Genomic DNA, 21,810 nt, shown 5'->3' with positions numbered 1-21,810 from the left:
AGTCAGCTAAGGATAACATGATGGCAAGCATAATTGGTGGCCACACTAATTTTAGTGAAAAATGGAAGAGTATGTAGGCAGAAACAGGTTCCAAGAAGGACATTCCAGGAATAATTAATGAACAAGGTGAGTGTGTATGCGAGGATCTTCAAAAGGCAGAAGTATTCAGTCAGCAGTATGTAAAGATTGTTGGTTACAAGGACAATGTCCAGATAGAGGAGGTGACTAGTACTAAAGAAGTATTAAAATTTACCTATGACAGCAATGACATTTACAGTAAGATACAAAAGTTGAAAACTAGAAAAGCAGCTGGAATTGATAAGGTTTTGGGCGATATATTAAAGACAATGGGTTGGGATATAGTACCATATCTGAAGTACTTGTTTGATTTTTGTTTGCATGAAGGAACTTTACCAAATGAATGGAGAGTTGCTATAGTGACCCCTGTATATAAAGGGTGATAGGCATAAAGCTGAAAATTACAGGCCAGTCAGTTTGACATGCATTGTATGTAAGCTTTGGGAAAGCATTCTTTCCGATTATATAAGACATGTTTGCAAAATTAATAAATGGTTTGACAGAAGGCAGTTTGGGTTTAGGAAAGGTTGTTCTACTGCAGCCCAACTTGTAGGATTCTAGCAAGATATAGCAGATATCCTGGATTGAGGAGGTCAATTGGACTGTATTGCGATTGACTTATCTAAGGCATTTGATAGGGTAGATCATGGGAGACTACTGACAAAAATGAGTGCAATTGGACTTGACAAAAGAGTGACTGAATGGGTGGCTCTGTTTCTAGAAAATAGAACTCAGAGAATTAGAGTAGGTGAAGCTTTATCTGTCCCTGTAAAAATTAAGAGGAGAATTACTCAAGGCAGTATTATTGGACCTTTATGTTTTCTTATATATATCAATGATGTGTAAAGAAGTGGGATCAGAAATAAGGCTTTTTGCAGATGATGTTATTCTGTACAGAGTTACAAGATTGTGAGCAACTGCAAAATGACCTCGATAATGTTGTGAGATGGACAGTAGGCAATAGTATGATGATAAATGGGGATAAAAGTCAGGTTGTGAGTTTCACAAATAGGAAAAGTCCTCTCAGTTTTAATTACTGCATTGATGGGGTGAAAGTTCCCTTTGGGGATCATTGTAAATACCTAGGTATAAATATAAGGAAAGATCTTCATTGGGGTAATCACATAAATATGATTGTAAATAAAGGGTACAGATCTCTGCACATGGTTATGAGAGTATTTAGGGGTTGTAGTAAGGATGTAAAGGAGAGAGCATATTTGTCTCTGGTGAGACCTCAACATGAGTATGGTTCCAGTGTATGGGACCCTTACCAAGATTACTTGATTCAGGAACTGGAAAAAATCTAAAGAAAAGCAGCTCGATTTGTTCTGGGCGATTTCCGACAAAAGAGTAGCGTTACAAAAATGTTGCAAAGTTTGGGCTGGGAAGACTTGGGAGAGAAAAGACTAGCAGCTTGACTAAGTGGTATGTTCCGAGCTGTCAGTGGAGAGATGGCGTGGGAGGACATCAGTAGACGAATAAGTTTGGATGGTGTCTTTAAAAGTAGGAAAGATCACAATATGAAGATAAAGTTGGAATTCAAAGAGGACAAATTGGGGCAAATATTCGTTTATAGGAATCATTTAAGAAAAGGCTAGGAAAACAACAGATAGGGAATCTGCCACCTGGGCGACTGCCCTAAATGCAGATCAGTAGCGATATTTGATTGATATTTGATTTGATTAAGAAAGAGGTGCAGATTAAAAAGAAAGAGAGATAGGAATGGTAGCAGGAGTAATGAGACACTGAAGGAGCTTACCAGGAAATCAAATTTAATGCAAAAATCAGCTAAGGATAACATGATGGCAAACATAATTGGCAACTGTATGAATTTTTGGGAGCAATGGAAAGATGTATAAAGTAGATACTTTAAGGCAGAGAGGGGTTCCAGGAAGGTCAATTCAGGGATCATCAATAAACAAGGGGAGTATATATGCGAGGATTTAAGGAATGGAGAAGTATATAGTCAGCAGTATTTAAAGGTAGTTGGATAGAAAGATAATGTCCCGATAGCAGGGGACAAAGGAGTAATGTTACAAAAATGTTGCAAATTTTGGGCGGAGAAGACTTGGGAGTAAGGAGATGAGATGCATGACTATGTAGTACTTTTGAGCTGTCAGTGGAGAGAAGGTGTGGAATGACAGTAGACGAATAAGCTTCAGTGGAGCTTTTAAAAGTAAGAAAGATCATAATACGAAAAATTTGGGATTCAAGAGGACAAATTGGGGCAAATATTCATTACAGGATGAGGAATAAAGGATTAGAATGAATTGTCAAGGGAAATGCTCAATACATTTCCAATTTCTTTGAAAACGTTTAAGAAAAAGCTAGGTAAACAACTGATAGGGAAGCTGCCGCCCAGGAGATAGCCCTAAATGCAGATCATTGATGACTGATTGATTGACTGACTGATTGATTGATTGATTGATTGATTGATTTATGAGAAAAACAAGGCCCAAATAGAAGCTCTCAACAGGGCCATGATGCTAAGAAAATGACTGAATATCCAATTACTTTATCATTGACTGAGTAAACAACCTGCAGAACAGAAAGCCTGGTACCCAAATTAGACACAGTATGTTGATATTTAATGCATTCAAAACTGATCACCTCAACACTAAAGTGAAGTGCGAGATATTAAATGCAAATACCCATCTCATGATTATTCCTAAAGGTATGACATCCCAACTAGAGGTGCCGGATGCAGTTGTTAACAAGCCTTTACAAGACCATCTTATGCAGCTCTGTAGTAATTGATTGCTCAAGGAAGTGATGTGTTGACTCCCATGGATGAACTATAGAAATCTTCGATAACATTCATGGGCAGAGGACCAAACAAGCAAGATATCACATCTGAAGAATACCTGTTATAGCAGGGTTTAACATACGTGTGAAATGCCCTTAAGGTTACAGATGAATACTTAATCTGGGAGGAACTTAGGGAATGTCCACATGATGTCAATGTTAGCTGTAGCTCCCTCTGTGGATCAGTGGAAAACAGTCAGCCTGTGGATCACAAGATTGCATGTTCAAACCTGGCAGAGGGATCAGATTTTTGAAGGGTGGAAAAATGTCCATTTGGCTCTCCACATTGTATATTGTCAATGTAGTAAAGATTTCCAGTGATATATTTGGTGTTTACTTGAAAATCTTACTTCAAAATTAGCAGTAAGTTGCCCAATAGAATCCCAGCTCTGTTATCTGGTGAAGTAAAATGCAACAGTGAAACTGATATTCAGGCAGCTTAAATAATGTCAAAATAGCTGGGCACAGTAGCTGATGTCATACTATTACTAATTTTAGTGCTAATGATAGTAAAATTCTCTAGCCAATTAGTTCATTTTTTATTTTATTTCATAAGACTGCTAAAATACCTTTGCTGCAAAAAGACTCCTGGTACACAGCAGTCATGCAACAGCTATACTGAACTCTCCATCAGGAACTCAGCCCATTACAATGCCAACCAGTAAAGCCAAGAATCCTACCACCGTGGCCTGACACTATCGACAATCATACAGATCAAATTTAGCAATACTTGTCAAAATATATATGGAATTTCAAAGTTAGTATTTGATGTAAACTGATAAAAATAACAATAGTATAAAAGAGGGGGTCTTTTTCGATGTAAAAAAAACATACTAAATATGTTCATTTTTAACATTAAACATGCTGCAAACATCCCAGAAATTCTAAAATTTCCACAACAGTACTGTACTGAAAGTGTTTAATAATAGCTAATGGTAAATAGTGAATTTTGCAAACGACAGGATATAAACTGGGGAGGGGTCATCTTGAACTTGGGGATTTAGCTAGTGGCTTTACGTCGCACCAACACAGATAGGTCTTATGGCGACGATGGGATAGGAAAGGGCTAGGAGTAGGAAGGAAGCGACCATGGCCTTAATTAAGGTACAGCCCCAGCATATGCCTGGTGTGAAAACCACGGAAAACCATCTTCCGGGCTGCCGACAGTGGGATTCAAACCTACTATCTCCCGGATGCAAGCTCACAGCTGCGCGCCCCTAACCACACGGCAAACTCGCCCGGTGAACTTGGGGATTTAGAATAAGCTCATTTGATTACATTTCCAAATAACTGAACCCAAGTAAAATAAGAATTTCATCAAAAATAAAAATGCTTCATACGATCAATTTTAGGATTCTGGTACTTTGTAGAAAATTCGGCATTAGTCAGACAATATACTACTTCGAAACAATCAGTCCAACGTTCAGGGTATTCTCCACATAATCTCCCCCACCTTTCTGTTTCTCTTTTCGTTCTCTCCATTCTTCCCCACAGAACATGAAGTTCATACACATCAGAAGACTTAACTTTGTATCACATAAACATGCAGGAAAACATGCAGGATATTATAGATTGATTCCTGAAATTTTGAGCCAATCTTTTTCTAAATATTCAGCCTCAAATTTATGTTCTAAAAAATAATGATGTTGACAATAATGTACTACATTTAAAATATGGAGATAGACTGAAGTCACATTCTTACTTCTTTCCCTACTAGTCATGGAACAGCAATAATGAGAATGATGAAATTGTAAGTGTGGCATCAATCTTACCCAGTATCAAGCTTGCCATAGAAGCTGTAACAAGACTGCTGGCACACAATAGTAAAGCATGAGCTATGCTGAACTCTCCATCAGGAACCCAGCCCATCACAACAGCAGCCAGTGAAGCCAAGAATCCTACCACAGTGGCCTGACACTATTAACAATCATACAGATGAAATTTAGCAATACTTATTATCATGCATAAGGAGTTTCAAAGTTAACATTCAATCCACACTGATTTTAAAAAATGATGATTCACAGAAAAATAAAAATGGTGTTCCTTAATTCAGGCAAGTTTAAACAATTATGTACTCCAACCACTATTTGCAAATACTGTAGGAATTGGAAATTCATAATTTACATTTTCTACAACATTTGCTGAGGCATAAAGAGATAAGAGTCTTGCACAGTGACCCACCTCCTGGGCTAGAGCTGACTGAGCTTGCATCCAGGAGATTGTGGGTTCGAATCCCGCTGCGAACTACAGTCCTAGGATAACACGCAACAGATCTCGACAGGCAGGCACGCAGAGCAAACAGCGTCAACATTTAACGTAAGTAATACAACACACAACTCACTTTTCGCATCTCCACAATACACTATCTCTTACACACATTATTTCTGCTTGCAGATACATACATCCTACAATATATAGAAGCCTCCACGCTATCATCACAACAAAGTGCAACTCAAATCTCCATCTAGTTGCACGGCATTCAAATGGAAATCAAACTTATAACTGTCACCATTTAACCCAGTAACAACACACGCAGCTTCTGTCTATAATCAAGACAACTTCATTACGAGTAGCATTTATAAATTATAACGAATGAAAAACAACATAAGCTCTAACCTCAACATTATATATCATGTACTTTACTAGCGCAAGTGGTAAAATACAACAATACCAATAAGAATTTGGTCCCATCCCATTAGATCAATATTTTATATACTTTTAACAGCCTGTCATGTCACATCATATTTTATACATATATCATAGATAATAGTAATTTTACAGTACTGGTGTCAACAAATGTAAACCTAACGCACAAAAATGGACACATAAGGTACCATATAATAAGTGTTTCTAGTCAAAAAGGTATCATTTTAACAAGCTTCATGTTTGTTTCCAATTGGACTTATTATATAAAAGTGAAATACCACAAATGTCAAAAAAGTGTAAACAACCCTACTGATATTTTACAAAAACAGATACAATGAAGTGAGATACCTCAAACAATAAAATATTTTAGGACTTCATAATAGACTCACAATTAATAGTGTGTACACAAAAGAAATTTATTCTATGTTCTGTAATATAGGTGTCATGTAACGTTAAGGCTCAAACCAATTAGTGCTATTCAAACCAAAGATAGACACATTCTTTTATAAGCAATTTTTAATGTTTTAATCAATATGAAACAACTATACTGAATGTAACATCCTAAACACTGATTGAGAACAAATGTAAGATCTCTACAATGTATATTAGCTTAGACATAGTGTGGTCACGTGCCACACACATACAAATACTTTCTCACTAAGAACCTAACAACTTTTATATTTAATTTAATTGAACTAGTCTCACCAGATGCAATCTTTTACATGTGATGTTTTTATAAGTATTTCATTGTGTGTCAACTGAGGATGAACCCACAGGGATCGAAACCGGTATTAAATGATTTTAACACTTTAGAGTAAATAAATTAATGTATTGATAAGGTGGAGACTTCTCAATTTTCCCTATATTGTAGTGTCCAGTGAGTCGATAAGGAGCCGTGTGTATCTGTCTCACTGAGCGGTGCTCGTTCACGATTCTTTCGGTGTGCCATGGCTCACTGTATGTCTCGCTGCAGCGGAAGCTCGGCTCTCCGCCAGTGTCCAGTGAGCTGATAAGGAGGTGTGTGTATCTTGTGTCTCACTGAGACGCGCTCGTTCACGATTCTTTCGATGTGCTATGATTCAATGTCTCGCTGCAGCGGAAGCTCGGCTCCTCGTCAACGTCCGGTGAGTGCGCCACTCAGCACTGTCTGCCGGGAGTAAGCTGAATCGTGTGCCATGAGCTCGCCGTTCCTTGTGAATCGATTCACTCGGACACTTGAATAAATCGATACACTGCTTCGAATCATGCATTCAGTAGCCAACGCTATTTCTTAAGCTCCTTTACATGAACAAAGTAACACCATCACCATGGAATGAAGTTACCCCGTATTATAACTACACATGGTAAAAGAAATATATCAGTCACCTCACTATACTATGTGAATCTATTCACAATTTCATAATGTAGAGTCGATGAACGACCAATGCCATGTCGAATCAATGAAAGAATGACCAAGCAATGAACACTTAGCCTATTAATTCCTCTAGCAATACTCAGCTCTGTGCCCAATAACACATTAGCTCCAAATTACACATATAAATCACCACTCACTGTGCATTCTCCCAGAGAATGAACGAGCAAATAAAAACAATGTAGCATCTCCCAGAGAAAATGAACTTTTAATAACCTCGTAATGCATCCATAATGAACTCATACAGTAATGACTCCGTAATAATGTTATTTGCTTTAAGTCCCACTAACTACTTTTACGGTTTTCGGAGACGCCGAGGTGCCGGAATGTAGTCCCACAGGAGTTCTTTTACGTGCCAGTAAATATACCGACATGAGGATGACGTACTTGAGCACCTTCAAATACCACCGGACTGAGCCAGGATTGAACCTGCCAAGTTGAGGTCAGAAGGCCAGCGCCTCAACCGTCTGAGCTACTCAGCCCGGCAATGACTCCGTAAAGGCCTTGTAATGAATACTCCGGCACGCTCACACAGGTATATATAGTCTTGTTCCACGTGGCAGTAGCATCTCCATAAGTCAACTGGTAGCAACGCTTTACCTAACACATCTCCAAGCGCCTCTCAGTCAATTCAATCTCGTTCAAACCCGGAGCTTTCAGATTGGATATGGAGCGGCCGATACAAAAGTTAGCTAACTCTCGCATTCATCCACATTGGTGAATTATAATCTTCAGCCCATACTTTCCGACTGTGCCCTGGGTTTCCAAGCCACTTGTTGGAACACTTTCAAATTACTTCAACCTTCTTTACCGGTAGAGGTACTGTGTCCCATGTTGCACAATCTTGAGCAATCTACACCACTATGCCATACGTACAGATTCTAACCCGAACTGAACTTTATAGAAAATATAATGATATACATATTCAATATTTCCTAACTACAAATTTTTCTTAAAATATTGAGTTCATACATCTTTTAAAAAATCACATGATTTTCACTACTTTTATATTACAAATTATTTTATGAAAATTTCCTAACCTAAAATTGGGAGATAGTCACTTACAAACATTTCCTAACTTAAAATTAGGAGGTTGTACTTGTGTATGGTTAAACTACCTTTGCTCTGCATTACTGGGTGTTTCATATTGTATGTTTTGATTACTGCATATTACAGGCTTTTTCACTTACAAGCCAACGGCCGTAGCCATGTTGAAACACCGGATCCTGTGAGATCTCCGAAGTTAAGTAACATTGGGTGTGGTCGAGATCTGGATGGGTTGCCACGCACTGTTGGTGAGGGGTAAGAGAATGCAGGAGAGGAAAGAACTGGCACGTAACCTCCGGCTCTGGCACACCTCTGCGGAGGTTCGGACCTGCCTTCGGGCAGAATCCACACTTACCTTACCTTTCACTTATAAGAAGGTATTTTCACAGAAACAAGGATGATTGGGGTAACAAAACCAAATAAATTTTAATTGCATTATTACTCTGTAACAAGCCACTGGAGGCGATGGGTCCCTTATACCAATACACTCAGAAGGTATCCCTGAACAACCTCCGAAAGTTTGTCAGTGGAGTTCGGCTTCACCCTGCATTTTTAATGAAACCCTTCCATTTCCACATTTTGATACATTTTCTCCATTTGTTTTGTTTTGTTCACAATGAGTAAAGCTTGCTGAAAATGCTTCCTTTTATGTAAAATTTAGATTGATGATAGTACCTAATAAAAGTCCTATTTTTTTTAATACAGTGAAACCTCGGAAAGCGAGTAACTTTGTCTACGAATGTTTTGCAAGACGAGCAAATATTTTAAATAAATTGTAACTTGATAAGCGAGTGAGGTTCCGCAAGACGAGCGTCAGATGTGCCTAGGTTTTCCCCTCCACTGTGCCTTTGTTGAATGGATGAACGAGGTCTTTGGTCCTGTATTGAAGAAATACCTTTCAGAAAATAATCTGCCACTAAAGTCTTGCTGGTTATAGACAATGCTCCTGCTCATCCTCCAGGCCTTGAGGCCGACACTGGAGGAATTGGAATTCCTCCCAACACTACTCCAGCCTGTGGATCAGCAAGTCATTTCGAACTTCAAGAAGCTATACACCAAAGCACTATTTCAGCGATGCTTCGAAGAGACCGAAGGAACAAACCTTACCATCCGAGAGTTTGGGAGAAATCATTTCCCCATCGTGAACTGCTTGAAGATCATCGATAAAGCCTGAGATGGAGTCGCCAAGAGAACTCTCACTTCCGCTTGTGGAAACCTGTGGCCTGACTGTGTTCTTGGACGTGACTTTGAGGAGATTGTTGGTGAAAATGAGCCGCCGATTGTCGATTAAATCGTGTCCTTAGGGAAGACTATGGGGTTGGAGGTGAATGTCGTGGACATTCGAGAGCTGGTGGAAGAACATACCAAGGAACTGTCCTCCAACGAACTGATGGACCTGTATCGCGAACAACAGGAGGTTATGGAGGAGATCTCGCGCGGGGAAGAGGAAGAGGAAAAGTCAATGTAATCTCTCACTTCAACTGAGATTCGGGAAATGTGCAAAATATGGGAAACAGTGCAAAATTTTGTAGAAAAACACCACCTGAATAAGGTTGTAGCAGTGCGAGCGATGAATCAGTTAAATGATAATGCAATGTCACATTTTCATGAAATCCTCAAAAGGAGGCAAATGCAACAGTCATTCGACAGGTTCCTCGTTAAAGTTGCATGAAAAGGAAACAATTCCAGGGAGCCAACAGATAGCAGTGATTCTGTAAGTGAAATTCGTGCTACATAGTAACTCTTCTCATGTCATCTCTTGTCTCCCTCACACCAACAATGATACTATTGTAAGGTAAAGTGCAGTTTAATTTGTTTTAAGTTATATTTTGTACCAGAAATGGTATGGGAATAAATATTTTTGTGCTGTGGATGAATCATCTGTGTTTCAATTGTTTCTTATGGGAAAACTTGCTTTGATATTCGAGCGCTTTGGATTACAAGCATGTTGTCGGAACAAATTATGCTCGCAATCCAAGGTTCCACTGTATTATGATTAGAGTGCAGGAACGAGGGTTAATTTCAACCCCAGATCACCATATTTTAAAATGTTTCACTAGGAAAAAGCACCAGTGAGTATAAGGCAATGCGCACAGAGAATGATCCGCATAAAAGTGCTTTGGCAGAGAATGTGATGTAAAGCTGGAAGAGTCAATCAAGCTTATGTCAGCCTACTGAGTTCGGAGGGCTGAAAAGTCCAATGCTACAGGCTGGGAAGCAGCCGCACTAGGAAAGGAAAGGCAGTGGGCGGACTGGGCTGTTGAAGCGAGAGGGCTGGGAGTGTTGCGTGGTGGGCCACTCTGCACAACTGACATTGAATCAACTTGTGTATGCTTGTACATTCATTATCACATCATCACAGCTTAACAAACAAACACAGTGAAGAAGGCACAGTCTTTTACTAAAGAAGTCTCTGAAAACTGAAAAAATAGTTGGAGGACTGAAAAACAATCATCATCAACATTTACTTCACAGTTTCAATACTTCACATTAGTGAAAGGTCCAAGACATCCATACTTGTTCTCATGACTTTCTGTAAGCAGCCTCATTAATCTGTCACTGCAACTCTACAAAGTAACAAATTAGTTGCAAACTAATTTTATGATCAATTCTCAGTGCTAATTCTGTTACAGGGCTTCAAGCAACTTCAGTCTTCAATTTCTTACAAGTTTCTCAGGAAGTGTGTGTAATAAGCCTAGGATTGTGTTAGATGCAACATGAAACTGTACACATATTATTGTAGCATTCTTTCTGGAGTGAATGTGAGAAAAGAAATTCGGGACAATACAAAATCAGGATAGCCCTTGTCAATGCTAGGACTCAGACCTCTCCAAACAGTGTAATTTCCAAATTCTGTCATGGATCAGACTTGAACCCCTAGACTTTAGTGCGGTCTCTGAACGATTTTAGTGATTGCAAAAATTTTCACATGCGAAAGGTGAACCCAGCGAAACTACCTTATACTTGAGAAGTTACCGTATACTGGGTGAATGTGAGGTTACATGTATGACTATGATGATGGTTATCTTTTGTTATAAAAGGGAATAGTAATTTTGTGTGAGCACTGGTGATCCTGTAGCCAGAAGTAGATTATATGAATAGGTTTTCACTCACGCATGATGGAGAAATTCATAACAAGTAATAAATTTCATCCAAATCACATCCTCTTTTCTGACAAATCTTCATTCTGCTTATATAGATATGTTTATTTGTACAACTGCCAATAATGGAACTACAAAAATCCTAATCTATTCCATGAGAAACTTCTTCATGACCAAAAAAATAAAAAGTACAGTGTACAGTTGCGGCATGAGAATAACAGGCCCAATAATTTTCTTCATTCTTTTAAGAAAACAAATAGTGAAGGATAAGCATATGCAAATGATTATGGAACCTTTTCCTGCTGGATCAACTGTAAGAAAACAACGTTGCATTTTTTTCCCGCCCAGACTCGGTTATGGCACATACGGTAACATTTCTCTCCAAGTAATTTAAGGTATGTTTGACAATTAGAATACCAGTAACCACACATGGCCTGTTTGATCCTCCAACCTCACATTCTGTGTTTATTATCTCTGTGGAACATTAAATTATAAATGTACAGGGAAAATTTGTGCACCTAAGATGAATAGAAGAATAACATTCATAATGGGATTAATTAAATTTCTCAACAACAAAATTAGATAGGTAATAAACAATTATTTCAATACTATATGTCAAAAATATGTGGAAATCAAAGAGAGGCAGTTCCAGCAACCCCTGATTCAAGTAAGTACATGACTTTGTAAGAGCAAATGAGTAGTATTGTATTAGCAATCACAGTTTAATAGCAAACTCTTGTTCGTTATGTAACCTCTTTTATCAAGATATCGAGCAAATATCGGAGTAGTATGGTTGTGTGCAGTATGTTTTGTGGTTGTTGGGTTATGTGTAGTACGCAATGAACCAATTATGTTGAGAGATGATAGCTTATTAACACCTTACATCCAAAATTACATGGTGACAGATGTTTTGCGAGTGCTTTTGTGATACTGATATTGTCTGGCCTATTCAATCAAATGAAAAATACCACTACTCATCAAATGGAAGCTACCAGTTGTTATCAAGTCTTCCCTACAGAGGTATTTAACTTTAATGAACCATCAGATTGGCCTTTATTGATTAGAAGGTTTGAAGGTTTTAGAGTTTTGTCCGGATTGAAGTGAAAGGCAGAGGAGTAATAAGTGAGTGTGCTATTATATTGTTTGGGAGACGGGAGTGAAGATCTGTTGAAGTCCTTTGGTTTCAATGAGGCCGATAGTGGCAAATATGACAAGGTCAAGGCGAAGTACTAAATGTTTCTTGTGTATCTAAGAGCTTAATTTCTCAAAGGAAGACAGTTCTATAAAGTATTGTAAGCAAAACAACAAGTCAATCAGTATCAACGAGAAGAGAATGATTATCTCGGCGAAATGACAAAACTAGAATTGAACTCTGAGTCTTGGAAGCTACCCATAAAAATTGCTGAACAGGAAGTAATGTTTATGCTGGATACTGGTGCTGATGTTGCAGTTATAGGTACTGATTTATCTAATGAACTTGGCCTTAAAGTAGTGAAAACTGATAGGATATTTTACAGTGTTGCTAAATCGCCTTTAACTGCGAAAGGGGTGACCAGTGTCCTACTCGGGTAAGAAATTAAATTCCACCACAAATATCATTAGCCTCGACATACAAGACGCAACTAGGAATTTCCAGTTCAAACACAGTGCTATAAGAAGACAGTTTACATTTCTACGTTCCATGTTATGGGTACAAAAAAAGAACAAGAACAAAGACATTTCTAGTCATCAATTATAACATGCTTTTAGAAATGTTTATTATCCATAAGTTTTAACCAAAATAGACATACAGTAGTTCTTAACACCCCCCCCCCTCCCTATTTTTAAAGGTTCAACCTTTAATTTTTTAATATGTTAGAGACTGTTTTTAAGATTCACATGGAATAATGCCCACCCTTGCTGGAGGGTTTGTCTTACAAGAGTTGCACCAGGCTAGCAACAACAACAACAACAACATGGAATTATTACTACTACTACTACTACTACTACTACTACTACTACTACACTTAATAATAATAATAATAATAATAATAATAATAATAATAATAATAATAATAATAATAATAATAATAATAATAATAATAATGGCATGTGTCAAGTCTAAAGTATTATTCATACAACTCCTATTGAGGCAGAAGCAAACCTTTCTCCCCAGCATTCTACTGTTACTATGTTACAAACTCTTGAACGGAGAGCATTGTTATAATACAAGGATTAGACACTGTCATTTTTTGAGGGTCAAGAGCAAGACATACAGTACAAGGAATACTCTGAATGTTAACTGAAACAGAAAATAAAACATACCTGAATAAGAGCTAGGTTGCCAATTATGAGACTCCATTGCTCTCTAGTATTGTCCATGTTGCCTAAATTAGCCTGTGTTGAAAGCCTCGAAGCCAAGGTCATTTCCAGGTTTCCTTTAAGTCCCAACAGAGCTGGGACCAAAATAAACACTTCTGATACATACTTATAGACAGGCCAGTGCTGAAATAAGAATACCAACAATTGAATGTTTAATAAATTGTTTTAAAGGTTCTACTTAAATCAAAATGGGATTGAGAAAAATGTACTCTTGCATGAAATACAACTTATAAACCCAGCATTTCAGCAAATAGCGTAAGCAAAAACCAATAATGCTTCATGCCACATAACAATCAACTACCAGTCTTACATGCACTATTTACAAAGGTAAGATAGGTCAACTATAGCAACAAAATGAGACACTTTAATAGTGTGCATGTTTATAAGCCAGGAAGTCTGAAGCATGAACAAAAATGTTTATAGTTTATTAAAAACTTTTGGGCAATAATACGAAGATGATAATGCAACTGATCCTGACCCAGTTGAGGCAAGTAAGCCCGAGGGATTAACATTCTATAAACTCACATGATGAGGTGTGGACGTTATGTGGATGTTGTGGATTGCTAAAATCTGAATATTCCATTTCAAGAATAAACAATCGCTGGCCTCTTTTTTTAAAAATCTTCTTCAGTCTTGCGAAGATCAAAAGAGAGTGCTTGCACAGGGTAAGCTTAATGTAATAATACAAGAATGGAAGCACAGTGATTGAATGGTTTGCTCACTTTCAGTGTTACTTAGGTAATATATTAAGTTGGGGTTTTCAGTTGGTCATCATGTAGCCTCCTTTTCTCCCATTGGTCAGGCTGGGTGACTGGCCTTCTGAGTCCAAGTTGGCATGTTCAATCTCAACTCAGTCTGGTGGTATTTGAGTGTAGATAACATTTCTACCATTCACCTAAAATTACAGTAGGTATATATCACCCAATATAAACTTTTCTCTTTCACATCCGACGATCATTTCATTGCTTACATCCTTCAACACTTACCCCCATCTTCTCACCCTCTTACCATTAGAGATTTGGAAGCTATACATCAGCTGGTACTCAGGTCAAGGGAAGCATCCAGCCTTAACAAGAGGTAACCATTCCTTTTTCCATTTCTTTGTTTTGCCTATCTGCTCCCTTCCTTCACCTTCCAGCAGTGTACTTTTCAACAATGGTCACCATTATTCTTATTCCATCCTCCACTGAAGAATGTTGCAGTCAAAAATTTTGGACCCATGTGTTACTTTTAAATATACTCTATCCACATATGCTGACAAGGTAACGTGCTGCTTTCCATCTGTTTCCTCTACATACAGTAGCACTCAAAAGTGTTTTAATAATAATGTTATTGACTTTACGTCCCTTAACTACTACTACGGTTTTCGGAGATGCCAAGGTGCCGGAATTTAGTCCTGCAAGAGTTCTTTCTACATGCCGACACAAGGCTGACGTATTTGAGCACCTTCAAATACCACCAGACTGAGCCAGGATCGAACCTGCCAACTCTGTGTCAGAAGGCCAGCGCCTCAACTGTCTGAGCCACTCAGCCCGGCTGACATAATTGTATTTTAATAAGTGAATACATTACTTAGATTTAAAAAGAAAAAAGGTGGACTGCTCTCAAAAATTACACAATATAAATATTCATCATCAATATGGGCTTTCAACAATGACATTTATTTCATGCAACTATGTCATTACCTCAGAACTTTACAGGTACATCCATGGGGATATTCACGAACAACATCAGACACCCACAAGTAACACTGCCTTGCAGAACCCCCCCAACTTTATCGATACAGGATAACCTACTCTTCACCTACTCTAACTCTCCGAGTACTATTTTCAGGAAATGCAGCCACCCCCGTACAATCACTTCTGTCTAGTCCCATAGTCCTCATTTTCATGAGTAGTCTCCCATGATCTACCCTGTCAAATGCCTTGTATAGGTCAATATCGATAGAGTCCATTCAAACTCTTGAGTATAAAATATCTGCTACATCTTGCTGGAATCCTGCATTTTGAGCCTCACTGGAATAAACTTTCTTATATAGAAACCGCCTTGCAGCAGACCGTTCAGAAATTTCACAAACATGTCTAATATAGTCAGAAAGAATGCTTTCCCAAAGTTTGTAAGCAACACATGTCAAGATGACTGGCCTGCAATTATCTACTTTATGTTAATTACCCTTTCCCTTGTACACTGCAGCTACTGTAGCAATTCTCCATCCATTTATGAGGATGAATAAAGAGTAAGTTACACATCCAAGTTATGGCTATTTATGAAACCACCTACACATAGGCAACACGGCTACGACAACACACAATTTAAGTTCACTTTTACACACAGTCTCCATGAGACTGTAAACATTTCTTGGAACAGTTAACAAACTTTCCGATTCCGGATGTGTAGAAATCACCTCCACTGCTATATAACCACCTGGAGACAGCTGCTTTCACCTCCTCATAGTTTCGGAATCGTCGTCCACCGAGACCCTTTTTCAGCTTACCGAACACATGATAATCACAGGGTGCTAAGTTTGGACTGTATGGAGGATGTTGCCATACCTCCCACTTGAATCGCTGCAGCAGTTCGGATGTTTCGCGGGCCGTGTGACGTGTTGTGTTATCATGCAACAAAATCACACCGGCGCTCAATTTTCACCGCCGCTTTTCTTTAATTGTGTTATGCAACTGGTTCAAAGTTTGATAATACAAAGCCGAGTTGATTGTCGTGCCTTTCAGCATAAATTCTAAGTGCACCACCTGCTCCATGCCAAAGAACACTGTCGCCATTACTTTTCATGCTGAAGGTTGGATCGTGGCCTTCTTTCATGGTGTTGATGTGGTGTGCACCCATTCCATCGATGTTCTCTTTGTTTCGGGGGTGAAGTGGTGGATCCACGATTCATCCCCTGTGATGATTCGCCGCAGAAACTCATTGCCCCCCACAGAATACCGTTGCAAAAATGCCAGTGACAATTGGAAACATTGTCCCTTGTGAACATCAGTGAGCAAACATGGGACTCATCTTTGACACAGTTTACGAAATCCAAGGTGCTGGTGAACAATGGAGAACACGCTGCCACACAAAATGTTCAGCATGCTGGCAATTTCCTGCAGCGTTATGCGCCGATTCTCTCTAATGATCCCATCCATATGGTCAACATTTGCATTGGTACGGGAAGTTGCGGGCCTGTCTTTGCGATATTCGTCTGTGAGATACGTGCATTCGGCATCAAATTGCTTACACCACTTTGCAATACCTGGGCGAGAAATTGCACACTCACCATATACAGCAGTCATTCCATGATGAATGTCCGTGCAATTGAGCCATTTAGCCCATAAAAATCTGATCGTTACACACACCTCCAATTTGGAGTGAACATCCAGTTGATGCGCCATTGAGCCTAGCCTGCTCTACACACACAACACGACGGGATACCACACCAACCTTCCTATCGGATGTGTCAGAAATTACTGTAGCTTGCTCTGCATTGGCCACAGTCACGACACACAGCGTGCTCTCGCGGCGAGCTAGTGTAACTTACTTTTTTATTCGCCCTCGTAGTATAGCTCCTCCCTGCAAACAATTAAGTAAGTACTTCAAATATGGTATGATATTCTAACCCACTGTCTTTAGTCTATCCCCAGAAGTCTTATCAATCCAAGCCACTTTTTTAGTTTTCGACTTTTGTATCCTTTTGTGAATATTTTTATCATCATAGGTAAATTTCAGTACTTTGCTAGTATTAATCACCACCTTCAATCACTCCTTACCTGGACATTATCTGTATCTCCAACTATCTTTACATATCATCATTTCCCTTTATCCAGCTGTAGCCGGGTAGGGGCAAATATGGTTCCTCTCCACTTTCTTCGGTCTTTCCACCACTCCTCCTCCAACACTGTGTCCCAGTCCAGGTTTCTTTCTATAATGCTGCGTTGGATGGTATCCTTCCATCTCAATCGTGGTCGTCCACGGCCTCTCCTTCCTTGGATTTGCATTTCCATCACCTTTTATGGCATTCTTTCGTCGCTCATTCGCTTTATGTGCCCAAACCATCTTAGTCGCCTCTTCTCTATTCTGTCATTCAATTTTTCCACTCCAATTTCTTCCCGAATTTTCTCATTCCTTATTTTCTCTCTTCTACTCTTCTGTATCATACTCCTCAAGAACTTCATTTCGGCTGCCTGTATTCGACTCTCATCCTTCTTTGTCACTGTCCGAGTTTCTGCTCCGTAAGTTGTTATGGGTATGTAATACATCTTGTACATAGTATCCTTTGCTTCCGTTGGCACATCTTTGTCCCATAACATGTTTCTTACACTATGATAGAAACAACTTCCAGCTTGAATCCTTTTACTAATCTCAGCATCCAGTCGAGCATTCTCCATTAATTCACTCTCCAGGTATTTAAACGTTTCCACTACTTCCAGGGGCTTGTCTGCAAATCTAATCTGACCTTTCCCTTCTTTCTCCCCTCTAGTCATAACAAGAGTTTTACTCTTTTCTACACTTATTTTAAATCCACATTCTTCGATCTTTCCATTCACCACATTCAAGTGTTCTTGAACCTTCCTGTCGTCTTCTCCCCAAATCACAATATCATCTGCAAATAACATCATGTTAATTTCTCTTCCTCCATATGCTGCTTTTGCTGTTCTCATGATGTCATCCATTACTATTGTAAACAGCATTGGTGATGGAACACTTCCCTGTCTCAGCCCACTGGTTATTTTGAACCAACTTGTCCTGCCAACTTGTGTTTGCACGCAACTACAACATTCCTTATACAATGCCATGATCATTTTTATTAATCCCTTTCCGATTCCTTTTTGCACCAGACTGTCCCAAACTTTCGAACTACAGTTCTTCAAAACTTTCTTATCACCTTTCTTGAAAATTGGGATGATTATTCCTTTTTGCCAATCCTCAGGGACGTCCTTATTCTCCCAGACATTCCTGAGAACCCGATATGTCCACTGCAGGCCTACAGCTCCAGTTGCCTTTATCATCTCCACTGAAATTTCATCTATTCCAGCAGTTTTTCCATTCTTCATCTTTCTTACTGCCATTTCAATTTCATTCATGTAATTTCTTTATCCATTTCTTCATCAACTAATTGCCTTTCCTGGTCGTCCATTGAATGACTGTCATCCGTTCTTATGTTCAGCAGCTTCTGAAAATACTCACTCCATCTATTTCTTATTTCTTCTGGCTTTGTTAAAATTATGCCACCTTCATCCTTCACTAATCTGGTGTTTACTTGATCTCTCTTTTTGTTTCTTAAGATACCATACAGTAATTTCTTGCTGCCCTGCGTATCATCTCTCAATTTCTGTGTGAATAAGGCCCAGCTTTTCCTCTTTTCTTCCTCCACTACTTTCTTGGCCAAATTCTTTGCCTCCACATATTTTCTTCTACTTTCTTCAGTCTTAGATGTTTTCCATGCTTTCCATGCCATTTTCTTTTCCTTCACTTTAATCTTTACCCTATCATTCCACCCGTGTGTTACTTTGTCTTTCACATTTCCTGATGTTCTACCACACACCTTTTCTGCACATCCAACTAGTGCTTCCTTAAATCTTTTCCATTCCTCTTCAACATTCCGCACCTCTGTCCTGGGTACCAAGGGTATTATTTCCCTTTGAAATTCTTCTTGTATGCTTTCCTCCTTCAACTTCCATACTTTAATTCTTTACATACTGCTGACTAAATACTTCAGCCTTCTGTAATCCCCACATATACACTCCCTTTGTTCATGAACGATTTCTGATGTGTCATTTCTGGAATCTGTTTCTGCCTTAAATTACCTATATATGCTTTTCCATCTTTCACTAAAATTCATATGAATGCCAATAATGCTTTCTATCATATTACTCTTAGCTGACATTTTTCAAAAATTCAACTTCCTAACTAGTTCCTTTAATCTTTCTCACTTCCACACCATTTCTCTCTCTGTGTCTGTGTCTTTCTAACCTACATCCCCTTCTTAAACTCTATTTCTGTGCTATAATATAATGGGTCTTTACCATTTCTCGCAACCTTTAACCCGCCAGTGCACGGGGTCACAAAAAGTTACATGAGTAAACGGGTTGGGTCTCACAGAAACATCATCACATTTCTTTTTTATAGTATGCTAATATATTTTTATTTTCAGTATTCATTCTCTCCTATTCTGATAACATTATAAACACATTGCTGTCACAAAATTGTTGATGATTAACACTTACTTAACATTTTACAAAGCAATTCTCCAACCACTACAAATTTACACACAATATTTTATTTGATCATAAAATTCAGAACTTATCAAGTCAAAATTTATGAAATTGTCATAACCTAATCTTCACTATCCATAAAGTTCACTGGAACATTCACTTTTCAGCTTTACATTCAATGCACACAAATACAGAGTGTTCAAGACACATTAACTTTCTGCACAAACAGCACGAGTAGCGGGTCTTTCTGTCTCTACAGTATGCATGACGTCCTCTTTTATTTTCTGTATTTTCACGTCCTGCTTCTGCCGTCATCCCAGGTATCCTTCTTGCAGTATCGCGAATGATCTTAGGAAGATATATTGAGACAGCTCTTTCTCTTTGTTGTTCTTCAGTTAGAAGAAACAAGAGTTTCTTCAAAAAATGTAATCTGTTCCTTGTGTCTGGAGAATTAGGGTTGTTGGCTCTGAATATTAAATATGCGTTAAAGCCTGCACTATTCAGCAACACAAAGAAGACCACCATTGTCCAACGACTGGCGTTTCGAGCCACGTCGTAGAATGCCGTCCTTTCTTCTACACACTCTACACCACCCTTAGTTGAATTATAGAATGTGACTATTTGAGGCTTCCTCTTTCCTCCCATACTTTCCTCAATTTTATCATCGCTGTGCATCGACGACAGGAAAACAACAGTTCTTCCTTTATTTGGAACGTAGGAAACCAACGTCATGCCCTCTTGGAAGCCAAATGAACTGCTGTGAAGTTTTTGTTTTGCAGCTACAACAAAGCTTGTGGGCAAATCTCTTATTTTTTCGAACAGTACCGACCATTGTAATTTTATGTTTTCATTTTTCTTGACAGTAGGGTACGAGGTAAACCAGTTGTCAACTGTCAAATCACGTCCACTTCCGGACACCGGGATGCACATTCTCTCTACAACCAGAGTAACTTTCATCATCTGATAATGGTTCCTCCAATAATGCGGCAACTCGTTCCATATTACGTGGATTCCTCACATCGTAACACTCCTTTTTTTAGACCTACGAATAAACGAACTCATTAGCCCAGGTAACCCATTTTCAGTCTCACCTCTGTACTAAAAACCCAGAAAGACAACCAGGCTAGCTAAACCATGGATTTGGACAAGACACTAAGATATAATCACCCTATAATCTTCTTTATGTACATGGTTAAAACTGAAAGGCTAAAATGCTTATAATTTAAAAAATGTACACGACTGCACGGGTTGGGTCTCAGAGGCCCACAGAGCACTACAACCCACCACTGCTCATGTACTAAAGCAATCACTTCCATGTTCGTCTGCAGGAATACTACACCGGTGAAAACAGGAAGGTAGCAGAAGCCGGAAGTATGCAGCTATCACCGTCTATCAGAAAATCTTGGAAATACCAGCGCATGGGTCTCACAGACCCAACCCGTGCATTGGTGGGTTAATACATACCTGTTTTCACACTCCACAACCATGGCTTTAAACCCATCCTATAGGCAGTTTGTTTTATAAACCAATTTTCCACCAATCAAAATTATTATCTTGTAACTCTCTCACCCATCTCTTATCAACTACATGGTATTGCTTAATAGTCCTAACTTCTTAACCTTCCTTTCTATTATGTTAATTTTTAATTATGACAAACAGTTTTGTGATCACTTATACCACCTATCACTTCAGTTTCTTTACAGACCTCATCTGGGTTGCATTGGCAGCTGGTGCAGAAAATCAGTTGTGTGCTGTAACCTATCCCCCCTCCAAAAAGTAAAAATATTGAGAAACATACTGGTATGCAGTTTTCAAGAGGCTCTCCACTGAGTTTCCCACACTGAACAAACACGCAAACAATCCCAGCACATATACACATTCCTCGTTTAAAAAATTATAAAACGATATAATTAAACACACAATAACATCTGCTATGGCAAAATATTCACAAACTCAAACACTTGGTGTGAGCGCGCAAAAACAGAACTTCCCAACGTTATCAAAATCATTGAAATAAAACCAGCAATGTCATAATGCAAAATTACATGTTATATTTTTATAGTGACATTTATAAACTAGATATTTTTATTAAAGAAAATCACAATATCATGTCCTTATTTTGACGACATAAAAGTACAATTTTTATAGTTCA

General features: G+C 38.7%; 1 protein-coding gene across 16 annotated transcripts in view; it reads right to left on the bottom strand.

The window, feature by feature from the left end:
* Window positions 1-21,810, bottom strand: part of LOC136864266 (solute carrier family 41 member 1) — a 196,999-nt gene that overhangs the window by 83,781 nt on the left and 91,408 nt on the right. For all 16 annotated transcript variants that reach the window (XM_067141026.2, XM_067141024.2, XM_067141021.2 and 13 more), the window contains 2 exons: window positions 13,393-13,572; window positions 4,656-4,800 (listed from right to left, as the gene is read on the bottom strand). In XM_067141026.2, the coding sequence (XP_066997127.1) occupies window positions 4,656-4,800; window positions 13,393-13,572 (325 nt within the window). The remainder of the gene's footprint in view (window positions 1-4,655; window positions 4,801-13,392; window positions 13,573-21,810) is intronic.

The sequence above is a fragment of the Anabrus simplex genome, chromosome 2 (assembly GCF_040414725.1).
Source record: "Anabrus simplex isolate iqAnaSimp1 chromosome 2, ASM4041472v1, whole genome shotgun sequence".
NCBI lineage: Eukaryota > Metazoa > Arthropoda > Insecta > Orthoptera > Tettigoniidae > Anabrus > Anabrus simplex.
This window is presented reverse-complemented; position numbering and strand designations above follow the sequence as displayed.